General features: G+C 40.2%; 1 protein-coding gene across 3 annotated transcripts in view; it reads right to left on the bottom strand.

Moving 5' to 3' along the window:
* rbms3 (RNA binding motif, single stranded interacting protein) overlaps window positions 1-18,989 on the bottom strand; it is a 750,312-nt gene that overhangs the window by 45,356 nt on the left and 685,967 nt on the right. For all 3 annotated transcript variants that reach the window (XM_061982784.2, XM_061982785.2, XM_061982783.2), the window contains exon 11: window positions 13,323-13,433. In XM_061982784.2, the coding sequence (XP_061838768.1) occupies window positions 13,323-13,433 (111 nt within the window). The remainder of the gene's footprint in view (window positions 1-13,322; window positions 13,434-18,989) is intronic.

The following is an 18,989-nucleotide window of genomic DNA, read 5'->3' as shown; positions in this document are numbered from 1 at the left end:
AGATAGGGGGAAAAAATATATTTTTTGCTTTAATATGGTTTCTGTAGGAGGACAAACATGACACAAACCTCCCTAATTGTTACAAAGCACACTGTTTATATTAAACATAATTCACTGATTCGACTATTTGGCGAGCGCCGTTTTGTCCTACTAATTTTGGCGGTCCTTGAACTCACCGTAGTTTGTTTACATGTATAACTTTCTCCGACTTTCTAGGATGTGTTTTATGCCACTTCTTTTGTCCACCAAATTTTTAATGTTGTGCGTGAATGCACAAAGGTGAGTTTTGTTGATGTTATTGACTCGTGTGGAGTGCTAATCAAACATATTTGGTCACTGCATGACTGCAAGCTAATCGATGCTAACATGCTATTTAGGCTAGCTATATGTACATATTGCATCATTATGCCTCATTTGTAGGTATATTTGAGGTCATTTAGTTTCCTTTAAGTCCTCTTAATTCAATGTATATCTCATGACACACTATCTGTATGTAATATGGCTTTTAATTTTTTGCGGCTCCAGACAGATTTGTTTTTGTATTTTTGGTCCAATATGGCTCTTTCAACATTTTGGGTTGCCGACCCCTGGGTTACACCATATACATACTATTGGCCACAGCACAATCACAATGCATGGCGGATGGACGATAGACTGTAAGTGTTAAGACCTTGTTGATGGTATGTTTATGTAACCCATAACTGAGATTTTTAGCACTATGCAGTCATGTTGTTGTACCAAGCGAAGTCAATGAAGTTGTTAATGGCTTAGTAGAGCTTTAACTTGCACTTACAGATGTAGCGACCAACTGTATTTAGTGACAGTGGTTTTCTGAAGTGTTCCTGAGCCCATGTGGTGATATCCTTTAGAGATTGATGTCGGTTTTTGATACAGAGCCGTCTGAGGGATCGAAGGTCACGGTCATTCAATGTTGGTTTCCGGCCATGCCGCTTACGTGGAGTGATTTCTCCAGATTCTCTGAACCTTTTGATGATATTATGGACCGTAGATGTTGAAATCCCTAAATTTCTTGCAATTGCACTTTGAGAAACGTTGTTCTTAAACTGTTTGACTATTTGCTCACACAGTTGTGGACAAAGGGGTGTACCTTGCCCCATCCTTTCTTGTGAAAGACTGAGCATTTTTTGGCTGTTTGTAATTGTAATTGTCTATGTTCCCCTAGTCTACTAGTAGTTTTAGTAGAGTCTTCAGTTTCTTCTTTTTCTCATCTGTATGGTCCTTTTTTAATACTTCATATGTGTCACACCTGGGTGAAGTCTTGTCTGGGTTTCGTCTGGTTTCATGTTGTCTTGTCATTTCCTGTTTTATTTTGAAAGGTCAACTCTCCCTCTCGTTTCAGGTCACTTGCCCTTCCTCCCGTTTCACTGGTCTGATGTCTCTCCTGATTGCCTGATTGTGCCCACCTGTGTCACCCTCCCTCATGTGTATAAATGTCTCTTCTTCCTCTTGTCTTGTGCCAGAGTATATCGTCTCGCTACGTACCTCCAGCCTTGTCCACAGCCTTGTCCACAGCCTTGATAAGTATTGTCTCGCTTATGGAGTGATTTTCTGTTTATAGCCTTATGTCCTATGCTACACATCCTCTTGTTGCCCAAGTATATCATAGATAGATTTTGTAGCCACTTTGTTTAATCACTCTGTCCAAGAGATAGCAAAGAAAACTAATTAAATAAAGTCTGAGTCAATTGTGTCTCTTCTGCATCTGAGTCCTCATTTTTGCCAAGACATAACAATATGTGTCTTTATCCTCCAGCATGGCTATCATTAATCATTCGTATTGCACTGTGTCCATGATGACTTTAGTTTTACCCTTGTCCACGGGTGGCACTTTAATTGTTTTGTCTTTAGCTATTGACCTTATAGCTTTCCATTTGTCCCTATTAGTGTTTTTGTGTGTTATTTTGGCAGATCTCAGTATCCCGTACCTTGTTGCCTTGGTTTGTTATTTTGTGACATGTTATCTCTATTGCGACAATGAAATGTATGGTATGTTTATTGGTGATGTGGCGAAGTTAAGGCCAAGAGCCAAGCCGCTGCTTACCGTTTCAGTTATTTTGAATTTTTGAAAGGTTAATCACCCATCTCTTTCTGTTTTCCATGGGTTCTTCTGTTCTCACCAAAGTTAGCTTCTCAAGTTTTTTGATATGACGATTTTTTTTAACTTTCTCAAAATCACATTGTAGATGTTCATTCATAATCCGTTCGGTCTCCGTGTCTAGGGGGAAACGTTTGAATCCACTCCTTTGTTCAGCTGACAGATCTTCGATGTTGTTTATCTTTTTTGCAGCGCAACATATTCTTTCTCTCACCAAGGCATTCCTTGCTTTACTTATACTTCTCTCTGCGTTTTTCATCAGAATTTGGTGTTTTATCCCCAAGTTTGCTGGCTTTTCATCCCGGCAACGTGGCATAAATTTCAGGTGGTTGCGGAAGCGGGACTGTTTGTGTTTGAATTGTTCCAAACAACTGAATTCTTTGACGCTAATCTGTCTGTGACTTCTACGTGATATAGTGAAGAGGTTTATTTGGGCTACTAATAATGCATTTGTATAAACAAGATTTGTCTATAAAAGCCTGAATTATAAAATTGTTCGTACCTGACAAGTTTTGGCTACTTTGCCTCTGATTATTAGTAAGCCATATGAACCTCTTTACTAGAGATCTCACTCATGGATGATCGAAATCGGCAGCATAAAACCCTGATCGGAACATCCTTAGTCAGAAGTATATGAATGTTGAATAGCCATTATATTAGTTGAGACTTTTGTATCAATACATCAATATATTCACATTGTGCTTCAGACGCATACATACTCAGCAGGCTTATCAAAAGTTTTAAGGTATAACATGATCAATGATTGTCGCACACACTAGGTGTGGTGAAATTTGTCCCATTCCCTGGGAGGTGAGGGAAGCAGTGGGCAGCAGTGGTAGCCGCGCCCGGGAATAATTTTTGGTGATTTAACCCCCAATTCCAACCCTTGATGCTGAGTGCCAAGCAGGGAGGTAATGGGTCCCATTTTTTATAGTCTTTGGTATGACTCGGACGGGTTTTGAACTCACAGCCTACCTATCTCAGGGCAGACACTCTAACCACTAGGCCATTGAGTAGGTAGATTCAAGTTCATCCACAGAACCATCTTGTGTTTCAAAGTGCTGGATTCCAAAGCAGTGACCAGCAGACTGAGTCACACTTCCTGATCACAAGGTGAAGGTTTCTATGCCTCCTTTAACAGCAGGCCAAGCTTTCCAAGTCTGATTCTCCACAGTATTCTCGGAATGCAATGGTCACCAAACCAAATGTCATGGCTTGGGTGGACCGGGGAACATTGGGTTCTTTTCTTGGATGAGAGTCAAAGCCATAACCATACACAAACAGAGAGAGTTTGTAGGACAGCCAAGTATTCTGAGGTGTGGCGCCTCCAGAACAAGCTGCTGGCCTTTACAGTCAAGCCACAATTCAACCAAGTGGTACGGTTTAAAGGACCCATAACATCCAGATGACTAAAATTTCACTAACAATTTCTCCTTATGTATTTTTTGCTTCTGAAAATGAATCTGGCAGTCATTTCCCATAACATCAATTCGTCTTTGAGAAATCAGTGGATAACTTTCCTTCGCCAGATTTGCTATGCGATACGACATCATCCACAGAACTGGAGCCCATTTCCTCACCAGTGTGGATAAGGAAATGTAAAACTATTAGTGTAATCATTTAATTGTATGTTTTCATCTAATAATTTGCCTAATTTGCTATGCTGATATGATTTTCTTAAATAATGTTTTTTTCACAACAAACTCTTATTTTTATCCTGCTTCTAAATGTGTGTTTTAACTCCTGTGCAGCACTTTGTAAAACATGTATTTTTATATACAGTTGCGATCAAAAGTTTACATACAGTTGTAAAGGACGTAATGTCATGGCTGCCTTGAGTTTCCAATCATTTCTACAACTCTTATTTTTTTGTGATAGAGTGATTGGAGCACACACTTGTTGGTCACAAAAACCATTCATTAAGTTTGGTTCTTTTATGACTTTATCATGGGTCTACTGAAAATGTGAGCAAATGTGCTGGGTCAAAAGTATACATACAACAATGTTAATATTTGGTTACATGTCCCTTGGCAAGTTTCACTGCAATAAGGCACTTTTGGTAGCCATCCACAAGCTTCTGGTTGAATTTTTGACCACTCCTCTTGACAAAATTGGTGCAGTTCAGCTAAATTTGTTGGTTTTCTGCCATGGACTTGTTTCTTCAGCATTGTCCACACGTTTAAGTCAGGACTTTGGGAATGCCATTCTAAAACCTTAATTCTAGCCTGATTTTGCCATTTCTTTACCACTTTTGACGTGTGTTTGGGGTCATTGTCCTGTTGGAACACCCAACTGCGCCCAAGACTCAACCTCTGGGCTGATGATTTTAGGTTGTCCTGAAGAATTTGGAGGTAATCCTCCTTTTTCATTGTCCCATTTACTCTCTTTAGGCCCAGAGCATAATACTACCACCACCATGCTTGACGGGAGGTATGGTGTGCTTGGGATTACAGGTCTCAACTTTTCTCCTCCAAACATATTGCTGGGTATTGTGGTCAAACAGCTCAATTTGAGTTTCATCTATCATCACATGGACAAAGATAAGACCTTCTGGAGGAAAGTTCTGTGGTCAGATGAAACAAAAATTGAGCTGTTTGGCCACAATACCCATATATGTCCCTTGGGTCAGATTGTGGACGCTGGTTGCCGTAGTTTGGGGACCCCTGCTCTCAGGTAAAATACAATCCGTTCAACATGAATGGTTTTGCACTCTAACACAATGTTCGGACTCCAAAATGAGACTATTTAGTTAGTGTGTGTTTTGGCAACACTGTTCATGGCAGGTGCTCCTCTGTGGCAAAAGAAGGAGGGTGTTCAAAATAACTCCACCACATGCACTTGAGGAATGTTCTCATGTCAAGCCTACTTTCAAGATAAATTCTGGTCAGGCACCCACTTTTTACACACTTTCTCAATCAGTCAGTGTCAGCGGCATGCTCTGTAAAAAAAACAAAAACATTTCCCAATCCCAAGAGTAGCCTTGCATGTGTGTAGAAGCAGAAATGACACACACACACACAATATAATACCACATGGCCCCAGGAAAGCAGGGAAGCAAAGAGGAAAAAAATAGAAAATAAAAGACAGATTCTTTTTTCAAATACAAGGCATCAGACAGATTGGCTGCTAGCAAAGCTGGGGCAGATTAGGTGAGGCGGTCATAGCTGACAGGACCGACATGGCGTCACAGTTGCTGACAGCTCACCTGGAAACACATGGCTAACTGTACAGCACTGTTTCAATCACACGCGCCGATCAAACGTTAGGGTGAGGCGAAGCCCCCGGGGAATTAGGGTCAGGGCAGGAAATCAGGCGTCAGGCCTGTGTGACACCTTTGAGCCAACGTGATCCTGCACTCCAGCATGGTTCTGATTTAAAAGCAGTGGTGTGTGTGAGAGTGAGAAAATTGATGGAGTGATACATTTCGCAATTTAGTGATATAGCACGTGTTCGAGAGCCAAAGGGTGGGAAACAGAAATAAAGGGTGACGGTAAAGCCGCTCTGTAAAGTTTTGCAGGAAATCTGTTCAAGGTGGAAAATCAACAAGTTACTGGTAGTGAAAGCAAGCAATGTAGAGTGGTACCTCACTTTTCAGGTTTTGTTTTTTGATGGAAATCTTTCAGTTTTTGTATACTATCTGGGTTATCGTACGGCCGAACATTGCGTGTAACAAACTTGTCAGTTTGTCCATGTACCATTCCTTGGAATCGGGTGCACAAAAAAAAGATCACACGCTTTGGTAACTCACTCTCAAAACGTGTCTTTATTACAAAACTAGCTTGCACTTAAAGGGGAACATTATCACCAGACCTATGTAAGCGTCAATATATACCTTGATGTTGCAGAAAAAAGACCATATATTTTTTTAACCGATTTCCGAATTTTGGCGAATTAAACGCCTTTCTAATATTCGCTCTCGGAGCGATGACGTCACAACGTGGCGTCACATCGGGAAGCAATCCGCCATTTTCTCAAACACCGAGTCAAATCAGCTCTGTTATTTTCCGTTTTTTCGACTGTTTTCCGTACTTTGGAGACATCATGTCTCGTCGGTGTGTTGTCGGAGGGTGTAACAACACGAACAGGGACAGATTCAAGTTGCACCAGTGGCCCAAAGATGCCAAAGTGGCAAGAAATTGGACGTTTGTTCCGCACACTTTACCGACGAAAGCTATGCTACGACAGAGATGGCAAGAATGTGTGGATATCCTGCGACACTCAAAGCAGATGCATTTCCAACGATAAAGTCAAAGAAATCTTCCACCAGACCCCCATTGAATCTGCCGGAGTGTGTGAGCAATTCAGGGACAAAGGACCTCGCTAGCACGGCAAGCAATGGCGGCAGTTTGTTCCCGCAGACGAGCGAGCTAAACCCCCTATCGACCCTAGCTTCCCTGGCCTGCTGACATCAACTCCAAAACTGGACAGATCAGCTTTCAGGAAAAGAGCGCGGATGAGGGTATGTCTACAGAATATATTAATTGATGAAAATTGGGCTGTCTGCACTCTCAAAGTGCATGTTGTTGCCAAATGTATTTCATATGCTGTAAACCTAGTTCATAGTTGTTAGTTTCCTTTAATGCCAAACAAACACATACCAATCGTTGGTTAGAAGGCGATCGCCGAATTCGTCCTCGCTTTCTCCCGTGTCGCTGGCTGTCGTGTCGTTTTCGTCGGTTTAGCTTGCATACGGTTCAAACCGATATGGCTCAATAGCTTCAGTTTCTTCTTCAATTTCGTTTTCGCTACCTGCCTCCACACTACAACCATCCGTTTCAATACATTCGTAATCTGTTGAATCGCTTAAGCTGCTGAAATCCGAGTCTGAATCTGAGCTAATGTCGCTATAACTTGCTGTTCTTTCCGCCATGTTTGTTTGTGTTGGCTTCACTATGTGACGTCACAGGAAAATGGACGGGTGTTTATAACGATGGTTAAAATCAGGCACTTTGAAGCTTTTTTTTTTTAGGGATATTGCGTGATGGGTAAAATTTTGAAAAAAAAATTCGAAAAATATAATAAGCCACTGGGAACTGATTTTTAATGGTTTTAACCCTTCTGAAATTGTGATAATGTTCCCCTTTAAATACCCTTAGTTCCCCAGCTATTGAGTAGGACTACAAAATAAGCCCAAAGCACTTAGGGGTCAGAAAAGTGTCAGAAACACTTTTAAATTCAAGAAAAAACTCAAAGGTGTCATGATCCGCGGCCCGTATCATGTTTTGTTTAGTCATGTTCTGTTCAGTTTTGGACTCCCTTAGTTCCTGTTTTGTGCACCCCTGGGTTTGTTTTGGTTACCATGGGTGCTGATTGGTTTCACCTGCCTCTGACTAGTGTTCGGCACACTCACCTGCTGCCGGGCACTAATCAGAGAGCTATTTATTCACGTTGTGCACTACACTTGGTTTGGTTTCTTTATTTGCAGTATGCAACAAGTTACTTTGGTTTCTTCCTATTCTCGATTCCTGATTCCTGCGCTAAGTAGTTGCCTTAGCTTCCCGTGTGATCGGCACGCTTTACTTTTGTTTGTTTCCTGTCTTTTTGTATTGTGTAGGATTTATGACAATAAATCATATTCCTACCTGCATGCTTTGTCCGGAGTTGTCCGTCTGCATCCTAGGAGAACGACCCCCGCAGTAACATGCGACCCCCACGTGACAAAAGGTGGCGTCCGTGTGACTATTGCCGACTCCTTCTTTGATAATTGTCATCTTAAAAGTGGTAGAAGTGATGTTATATGTTTATTTTTCCATTTTATTTGCAGTTTAGGTGTGTTTTGCATTCTTTTCTGCGTGTAAAATGTGTTAAAATGTTGCTATTTTTGGGTATCTGAAAAAAATTATTGGATTCTCATAAATATTACGCAGCTGGAGGTTATGTGATCTTCGTTGTTTGTCAGTTTGCTATCATAATTTCCTCCAGAAGGTCTTATCTTTGTCCATGTGATGTCATATGAAACAAAAATTGAGCTGTTTGGCCACAATAACCAGCAATATGTTTGGAGGAGAAAAGTTGAGGCCTTTAATCCCAGGAACATCATGCCTACCGTCAAGCATGCTGGTGGTAGTATTATGCTCTGGGCCTGTTTTGCTGCCAATGGAACTGGTGCTTTACAAAGAGTAAATGGGACAATGAAAAAGGAGGATTACCTCCAAATTCTTCAGGACAACCTAAAATCATCAGCCCGGAGGTTGGGTCCTGGGCACAGTTGGGTGTTCCAACAGGACAATGACCCCAAACACACGTCAAAAGAGGTAAAGGAATGGCTAAATCAGGCTAGAATTAAGGTTTAAGAATGGCCTTCCCAAAGTCCTGACTTAAACATGTGGACAATGCTGAAGAAACAAGTCCATGTCAGAAAACCAACAAATTTAGCTGAACTGCACCAATTTTTTCAAGAGGAGTGGTCAAAAATTCAACCAGAAGCTTGTGGATGGCTACCAAAAGCGCCTTATTGCAGTGAAACTTGCCAAGGGACATGTAACCAAATATTAACATTGATGTATGTATACTTTTGACCCAGCAGATTTGGTCACATTTTCAGTAGACCCATAATAAATTCATAAAAGAACCAAACTTCATGAATGTTTTTTGTGACCAACAAGTATGTGCTCCAATCACTCTATCACAAAAAAATAAGAGTTGTAGAAATTATTGGAAACTCAAGACAGCCATGACATTACGTTCTTTACAAGTGTATGGAAACTTTTGATCGCGACTGTATGTTGTGAAATTAGTTATTTAAACAGAAATATTTTGTAAACGTTTATTTACATAATTGTTTCTAAATGGTGCCTGTAACACGGCAGTAAAACGGCTGATCAAACAAAACAGAAGCCATCGTCACCCTCTAGTTGCGGAAGCCAGCTCTCCAAATAGCTAAACAGACTCAATAACCCCACGCTGACAGATTGTTACATTTACTGAGGAATTTGAGAAACTGAAACAAAACAAAAAGAATGCCATTGCAAAGTAATAATACTAATGCGGAGACTCGTTAACATGTTAGCATATTAGCTAATTACAATAGCATGTACAAATATGCATGAAAACACATGGGATGGTTTAGTAATTATGAATTGTTTTAGGTATACTCTAAAACTTACAAATGTTGCTTGGAGTGATTAATGAAGAATCTGTACGAGTAAAAATACTAGGGGCGACTAGAAGACCGAAAGGCACTTGTACTTCCAGTTGAAAGCACTAAACAAAAAAAACAAAACACTGCAGACGTTCACCCTGCAGCAGCTGCAGTTATTGAACTCGTCCAAAAGATGGCGCCGTAGCACAAACAACAATACACCTTTTCAGTGTCTTTGCTTGTGTTTTTTTTTTTTTTTTAACTATTTGGATTATGGCCATCAGCGAAGAAAAATACATACATTTGCGGCACCGTTTTTTAAGCCGCATAGACCAAAGTGTAGGAAATAGGTAACGGTTTATAGTCCGGAATTGACCGTAGTTCGCAAAATAATTAAAAAAGTTGTGAGCAGATTTTTATTAAACTTGCAGGACATTTCTGAAATTGGATCAGGAACAACGGATTACATTTTGGTCCTGAAACTGATCATTTTTACTACAGTACCTTGCAATTCAATTTCTGTTTGTGTACATGTTTGTGGCCCCCACAGAAACAAAACCTACGCTCACACTGCAGGGTAGGACGTCCAATTCGGATTTTATTGTCAAGTCCGATCTTTTATTTAGTCACCACATTACCGAAAAAATGCGATGTCTAAATGTGAACGCAAACTGACACGCCTGCGGATATGACGTCATGACTATAAAAATGGGACCCATTACCTCCCTGGGTAATCAGGGTTGGAATTGGGGGTTTAATCACCAAAAATGGGGGTTTAATCACCAAAAATGATTCCCGGGCGCGGCCATCGCTGCTACTCACTGCTCCCCTCACCTCCCAGGGAGTGATCAAGGGTGATGGGTCAAATGCAGAGAATAATTTCGCCACACCTGGTGTGTGTGTGACAATTAGGGATGTCCGATAATGGCTTTTTGCCGATATCCGATATTCCGATATTGTCCAACTCTTTAATTACCGATACCGATATCAACCGATACCGATATATACAGTCGTGGAATTAACACATTATTATGCCTAATTTGTACAACCAGGTATGGTGAAGATAAGGTACTTTTTAAAAATAATAATAAAATAAGATAAATAAATTAAAAACATTTTCTTGAATAAAAAAGAAAGTAAAACAATATAAAAACAGTTACATAGAAACTAGTAATTAATGAAAATTAGTCAAATTAACTGTTAAAGGTTAGTACTATTAGTGGACCAGCAGCACGCACAATCATGTGTGCTTACGGACTGTATCCCTTGCAGACTGTATTGATATATATTGATATATAATGTAGGAACCAGAATATTAATAACAGAAAGAAACAACCCTTTTGTGTGAATGAGTGTAAATGGGGAGGGAGGTTTTTTTTAGGTTGGTGCACTAATTGTAAGTGTATCTTGTGTTTTTTATGTTGATTTAATGAAAAAAAAAAAAGAAAAGAAAAAAACTAAACAAAAAAACCGATACCGATAATAAAAAAAAAACACGATACCGATAATTTCCGATATTACATTTAACGCATTTATCGGCCGATAATATCTTATCGGACATCTCTAGTGACAATCATTGGCACTTTCACTTTAATGATGCGTGCTGCAGTGTTTACAGAAGTAAACATGGCTCCAACTCCAGTAGGTCTCAGCCCTGGCGCATTTGTGGAAATGTCATAGATCTTTTGCAATCAAAATCAACATTTTCGGGATGAAATATTTGCGCATAGACGATTAAGAAGGAAGAGGGCAAGCATTTTGGCTCGCGCAGTTTGTGGGACGTTTGCTCTAATGTCTACTCTGAAGAGTCGGAGACGCAGGAGTGAAGGAACATTGAGTTCCTAAAACATATTATTTTCGCCTGTTTTCTGCTGATTTGTCAACTATTTATTTTGCAGCTGTATTTTGACCAATAATTATGAGGCTGTGGAAGACTTGCTCTTCCGGGTTCTTCAGATCACCAATTATTGACATGACTGCTTCGTTCATCTTTCTGAACAAGGATTTATTTTGCAATAAATGTCTTTTTGGTTCGTTTTCAGTCATTTATGGCCGTCTCGCCCTCACTCTCGTTCGTGCTCGGGTTTTCTCTCCACCATCAACAACCCTTCTCCTTTCCGACCGCTGCCTTATACAGAGCGGCAGGTCATCAGACAACCACTCACAGCCGTGTCATCTATGCACCTGCCGCTAATCTCGAAGCCGGCCACGCCCCACCACAGAGGCTTATCGCTTTTTAATGATGTCTTGGTCGGATAAACGCCACCCGATGGTTCAGGCTGCAGTCCCATCACATACCGTATTTTCTGGACCATAGGGCGCACCGGATTATAAGGCGCACTGCCGATGAGCGGGTCTATTCAGGTCTTTTTTCATACAAAAAGGCGCACTGGATTATAAGACGCATTAAAGGGGTCATATTATAATTTTTTTCGAAAAATTACATAACATGTAATGGTGGTTCTTTGGTCAAAATGTTGCGTAGATTATGTTTTACAGACCATCTTCAAGTCGCTTTCTGACTGTCGCTTCAGGATGCGCCGTTTTGTGGGCGGTCTTATTTACGTGACTCACCTTCGACAGCGTCTTCTCCCCGTCATCTTTGTTGTAGCGGTGTAGCGTGCAAGGACGGGAGTGGAAGAAGTGTCAAAAGATGGAGCTAAATGTTTTAATGACATTCAGACTTTACTTAACTCCATAACGGAGCAGCATCTCATCATCCGTGGCTCACTAGTGCAACATCAATGTGTCCCGTGAAAAACCGTCCGACCGGAACTCTCTAATAACTAAAGTTCCTTGGGTGAATAATGTAAACTCACTACACCGGTATGTTTTAGCGCTTCCATAGCGAGATATAAGTTACAACTTTACGCTACTTTATATTAGAAATGACAACAGCGGAGGATGAATGTCTCATAACAAGAAGATAGAGAGAAAGAAGAAGCTTATCGACTACGGCTAAAGTTGCAGACGTGCGCAAATTTTCAGGACTTATGCAGATCTCAAATAAACACCAGCAGGTACCAGAAGGTAAGACAAGTTGGTTTTGCATAATATTGTGAAACAAAACGCCAGATTGGGTGCCATTTTGCGGTCCTCATGCACACACCATAGTAATACTTGTATCTCTGACTACGGTAGCCGTAATGGGCGGCTTCAAAGTTGTACTAAAACATTTTGAAAGATTTTTGAATGTCGTGTGTAATGTTCTTTATTTTCAATGGAACATTTAAAGTTTTGGTGTTGTTTAGTGGCGTCATATTGCAGTCTACACGTATTTCTTATGTGTGACTACTGGTCACACTTAACAGTACACCATGTACCAAATAAAGTTGCTTGGAGGTCGGTATGCACAACCAGAATTATTCCGTACATCAGGCGCACCGGGTTAAAAGGCGCACTGTCGATTTTTGAGAAAACGAAAGGATTTTAAATGCGCCCTATAGTCCGAAAAATACGGTACATATCGGATATATAGCCATATATAAAACAGGCCTGTGTTTTATTTGAAAAAATCCGCATTGTACTGTTCACATCTGATACAAGTCACATTTGGGCAAACAAATCGGAATTGACCTGCCAACGACAGCGGATGACCGTCAAGAGGGTTCACTATGTTTCTTTCATTCCGCTATGAATAGCTCAAAGAGTTACAGCTGGATTTTCATCTACCTTTCAGGAAATGTACGAAATGGGATAAGAAACAAGTGGTTAGATTTGGGGAGTGATATGGATCTTTTCTACCTTGTTACCTTACGTTTAAGTTACAAACTTCAACTTCTGTGCCGCCCTGCCTTCACCCGCAGAGACAAAAACAGTGAATGACTGACAAGAAGAATCATTCCATGTCCTTTGTTCCGCTACACATAGCTTTAAAAGACACGGGGCTGATTTTGATTAAACTTTCAGAAAATGTCAGAAACAGGATAAGAAACAAGTGATTGAGGATTTAAGACATTTTTTTAAATTTCTACTAATGCGGGGTAGAGCTCCCAGTACGACGCAGTCCAGTTCTAAGCCACCAGTAAGGTTAAATAATATTAATTCTGATGATAGTATTAATCTAGTCCAAATTATATATCACGTAGTACAAAGGAAGACCTGACAGGAACAAGAAGTACTCACACTTCCTGTGGTACCCAGGGACAGATGGTTCATTTGTTGGGTGAGGGGTGCCATCATGCTGGCAGGCTGCATGGACATTGTGTGGTCCATCGCTGGCGTGATCACTGCACCCTGGAGAAACAGACAGACAAAAAAGTTCCCTAAGTGTAAACAAAAAAAATTAACCACGCAACCAAATGTTTAGGACCAGTTTAGGACATATTTCCAGTCAGTTTCCTTATTCAGTACACAGTTTTCTCAAGGCGGGCCAGCCAGTGTGGCTGTGCCATGTGTATGTTGGTACACCTCACTCCCTGGCAACATCAAGACTGTGCTGGCTGCCTGGTCAGCTAGCCCAGGTTTTTAGCTCAGTGGTCAGCACACTCTCCTCTCATGCCGACGACCAGGGTTCGCATCCCTGGAATAAAGCCAGGGGTCCGAACCGCCTGGGTTATATTTACAATGTAACGTATACCGTATTTTCCGGACTATAAGCCGCTTTTTTTTTTTTTTTCAACGCTTTGAAACCTGCGGCTTATAAAATGCTGTGGTTAATTTATTGATTTTTCTTTGCTAATAGCCATAATGTTTTATATTCAACACATTTTTGCAGACACAGAAACTCAAAAGGTGTGTTATTGTTTGTGCTATCGTGCCATCTTTTGGACAAGTTCGCTCATTACTTGTGTTGCGTACTTTGAACCAGGTGTATAACCGTTCATAGCGTTTGTGCTCAAAAGGTCTCAATTTTCATCACTTCAAGCAACGTTTGTAAGTTTTACAATATAACTACAACTATTTGATCCAGTGGTTCTTAACCTGGGCTCAGGGGTTCGGCGGAGGTCAAGACACACCCGACTCATCGTGTAAATAAAAACTTCTCCCTATCGGCGTATTACGGGTACGGCAACAGCAGAAGTCAGACTGATTTGCAGGTGTGTAATTTGTTGTGAGTTTATGCACTGCTTTGGTTTTGTTCTTTGAACAAGGTGATGTTCATGCACGGTTCATTTTGTGCACCAGTAAAAAAACATGGCAACACTTTAGTATGGGGAACATATTCACCATTAATTAGTTGCTTGTTAGCATGCAAATTAGTAACATATTGGCTCTTAACTAGTCATTAGTAAGTACTTATTAATGCCTTATTCGGCATGGCCTTATTACAACCCTAACCCTGGCCCTAACCCTCTAACCCTAACCAAATAACTCTAAATTAAGTCTTTATTACTTAGAATATGTTCCCCCAGTGTCCAAAAAAACTCTAAATTAAGTCTTTGTTACTTAGAATATGTTCCCCATACTAAAGTGTTACCAAAAACATACAGTATAAGTTTGTCTTGAATTTGAAAAAAAACATCATTTTATTTTTCACTAAAGAAGGGTTCGGTGAATGTGCATATGAAACTGGTGGGGTTCGGTACCTTCAACAAGGTTAAGAACCACTGATTTAATCTAACTAAACCGTTCTTTGTCTGATGTCTGTAGGAGTGTTTCCATGCATATTTGTACGTGCTATCGTACAGTAATCAAGTTAGCATTGTTAAAACGTCAACAAGTGCCTGTGTTGGTATCACTAACTTACAATGACATTGCTTTTGTATTGTTTCAGTTTCGGAAATTCACCAAAATGTCACCGTGGAGTTATTGAGTCTATTTAGCTGATTGGAGAGCTACCTTCTGCAGTTCGTGGGTACATGACAATGACTTCTGTTTAGTTTGATCCGCTGTTTTACTGCCGTATTACAGACACCGTTTGGAAACAATTCAGGTATGTAAATAAATTAGGGCTGGGCAACGATTAAAAATTTTAATCATAATTGATCGCACTATTTCTCCGATTAATCACGATTAACTGCATTGTATATGCAAAACCCAATAATGAATTCAAAAGTAGTGTGTAGTGCACCTTTCTTGGAATATTCTCCCATATGAACAAAAGCGCCAAAACATTTGTTGTGCAAACACAATTTAAATCAGTACTTGTTTAACAGTAGCAGTTAAATAGCATATTTTATGAAAATGAACTCAAAAAATGTCAATACAAACATTCAAGTTTATTGCCTCTGCCAGGGTATTTAAGTCATACTTGCCAACCCTCCCGGATTTTCCGGGAGACTCCCGAAATTCAGCGCCTCTCCCGAAAACCTTCCGGGACAAATTTTCTCCCTAAAATCTCCCGAAATTCAGGCGGAGCTGGAGGCCACGCCCCCTCCACCTCCATACGGACCTGAGTGAGCCTGTTTTCACGTCCGCTTTCCCACAATATCAACAGCGTGCCTGCCCAATCACGTTATAACTGTAGAATGATCGAGGGCAAGTTCTTGGTTTCTTATGTGGGTTTATTGTTAGGCAGTTTCATTAACGTCCTCCCAGCGCGGTAACAACACACAGCAACAGCAGTCACGTTTTCAACTACCGTAAAGCAGTTTGTCTGCCGTACACAGCAATGTTGTGACACTCTTAAACAGGACAATACTGCCATCTACTGTACATGCATATGTGACAATAACATCTAGGGCGTTTTAGAGAGTGCAGTGCACAACTGTGCACACAACGAGGAGACGAAGCAGAATGCATCATCAGAGAGGGTGTTCAGCATGGTTAGAAAAATAGTGACAAATAATAGAACAAGGATGGACAATTCAACCCTTAACTCAACAATGAGTAGATGAGTGTTATGTGTGTGTATATGTGTAAATAAATGAACACTGAAATTCAAGTATTTCTCTTATAGGGAATAAGCGGTAAAAAATGGATGAATATATATATATATATATATATATATATATATATATATATATATATATATATATATATACTGTATCAGTGACGTGCGGTGAGGTTGATGGCTGGTGAGGCACTGACTTCATCACAGTCAGATTTACAAACATATGAACCCTAAAGAGTATCTTATTCACCATTTGATTGGCAGCAGTTAACGGGTTATGTTTAAAAGCTCATACCAGCATTCTTCCCTGCTTGGCACTCAGCATCAAGGGTTGGAATTGGGGGTTAAATCACCAACAATTATTCCCGGGCGCGGCGCCACAGCTGCCCACTGCTCCCCTCACATCCCAGGGGGTGAGCAAGGGATGGGTCAAATGCAGAGAACAAATTTCACCACACCTAGTGTGTGTGTGACAATCATTGGTACTTTAACTTAACTTTAACTATACACATACAAACTGTCGCACACAAAAAAGCACATTTAATAAAAAAAACGTTACTATGGTCTTACCTTTACTCATAAGTGCGGGAACAGTGGTGTTGGTGTTGGAGGAGTTGTGAATGAATGAAATATGAAATCCGTGCTGCAGTCTGCAGGTGTACCTAATGTTGTGTCCCTGCAGTCGTTCACGGCTCCTCCGGCGCGAGTAATGTTGTTTTTGCACTTTTTGGCTTCTTGTTAAGTTTATTGTTTATTGAATTGTTTATTGTTTATTGAATTGATCCCCATTAGCTGACGCCAAGGCGACTGCTAGTCTTCCTGGGGTCCATATAGGAGCATACAAAATAAAAATGCAAAGAATACATGCAATAACAGACATTATACAATGGAAAAATACAACATAAGATAAAAAGCTAGTTAAAACCAGTATTAAAAATTCTCGTCATGTGGGCAGCTGCAATAGGTGTATCTTCAAAGCTGTCTTGAATGACAATTTACTTTGTGAGAGATTAATGTGAGATGGCAACCCATTCCAAAATGATGTACATCTATACATGACTGTATGTTTGAGGAGATTGGTCCTGGGAGCAGGAAGTGCCAAATAGCCATTGCTGGCATTCCTAGTGTCATGAATATGTGTGTTAGTTGATTTTAAAAACTGTTTGTAAAAGTAATCTGGTGATTGATCTAAAATGATAGTTCTAAAGAACATAATGAGACTACAATGCATCTTTTGTTCAACAGACAACCAGGACAGGCGTGAATGCATAAATGAAATATTAGTGTGCAAAGAACATTTAAGTACCAGTCTAGCCGCTCTGTTCTGAACAAGTTGCAGTTTGTTCAGGTCAGACTTAGTCGTAGCGGACCATATTATAGGACAGTAATGAAGATGACAGAAAACCAAGGACTGTATGACTTGAGCCATTGTTGAGGATGTCAAGAAGGTGGAGCACCTCCTGACCATGGCTAAACCTCTTCCCATTTTCATTGAAATACCATTAATATGATCGGACCATGACAGTTGACTGTCTAATAGCACACCAAGCAATTTTGCTTTTTTGACCTGCTCAATACGTATGTCTGACATTAAAATATGAAGCTGTGGGTCATCAACAAGCATATGCCTGGATCCAAAAAGAATGCTTTTTGTTTTGTCAATATTCACAACAAGTTTACTATCATTTACTCAGCGGGACACTCTCTCCAGGTCCTGATTTAAGTTGTTTTCTAGGTCATTTAAGGTAGACGCAGTACTGTATAGAGTTGTGTCATCTGCATACATAACCATATTGGTGTTTGTTGTAACACAGGGAAGATCATTAGTAAAAATAATAAAAAGTAAAGGACCTAAGCAGCTTCCTTGAGGCACGCCGCAGTAATTGTACTTGCGTTCAGATAGGCTACCATTAAAACACACTCTCTGTGATCTTGCTGATAGATAGCTCAACATCCAAGAAAGTGACATACTATTAAAACCATATTTTCTCAGTTTGGAGATCATTATGTTGTGATCTATGACATCGAATGCCGCACTAAAGTCAATCAGGACAGTACCAACCATCTTCTTGACATCCATTTGTGACAGCCAGTCATCAGTCAGCTGAGCTAGAGCAGTAGATGTTGAGTGACTTTTTTTGGGTGGATTCGGTCTTGCACGTGGAGGGTTTGGGTGTGGGCTTTGGTTGGTGTGGCGCTCCCGTCGGGGGGTGCAGTCTGCACGGAGGTGCAATAACCGGCACCAGGAGGCGGGATTACACGAGCCTCACACAGTGCGTCTTCGCAGCAGTTTTATGATTGCTCAGCACAAGAAATACGTTACACACATAGAGTTGTTGACAAAATACACTGTACATTATATACCTCAGCTAACTAAACTATGGAAATATATAATATAATTCATATAGCAATACGGTCTCACTGCACAGCAGGCCAGCAGTTAGCCGAGTCCGCAATCCATGTTGATGCACTGAGTGACGCGCCTCAACTGGCTGCTGTTCACCGCACCGTCTCTTCTCAGTATTTGAACGGCAAATGTGAAAATTCAGCGATTTTGAATAAAAATAATCTAAAACTGGTGAAGTTAAATGGAAAATAACTTTATAGTATAATCACTGAATACATATAACAATTTAATTAATTTTTTTTCTTTTTACATTTTTTTTCTTTCCGCCTCACCTGCCTCCAGTGACCGCACGTCACTGTACTGTATAAATATCCATCCATCCATCCATCCATTTTATACCGCTTATTCCCTTCGGGGTTGCGGGGGGCGCTGGAGCCTATCTCAGCTACAATCGGGCGGAAGGCGGGGTACACCCTGGACAAGTCGCCACCTCATCGCATTATATTATATATATATATATATATATATATATATATATATATATATATATATATATATATATAATAAAATATATATATATATATAATAAAAAAATAAAAATAAATATATATATATATATATATATATATATATATATATATATGTATATATATAGCTAGAATTCACTGAA

Source organism: Nerophis lumbriciformis, linkage group LG21 (assembly GCF_033978685.3).
Source record: "Nerophis lumbriciformis linkage group LG21, RoL_Nlum_v2.1, whole genome shotgun sequence".
Classification (NCBI taxonomy): Eukaryota; Metazoa; Chordata; class Actinopteri; order Syngnathiformes; family Syngnathidae; genus Nerophis; species Nerophis lumbriciformis.
The sequence above is the reverse complement of the archived record's forward strand: the minus strand, read 5'-3'. Positions and strand labels throughout refer to the sequence as shown.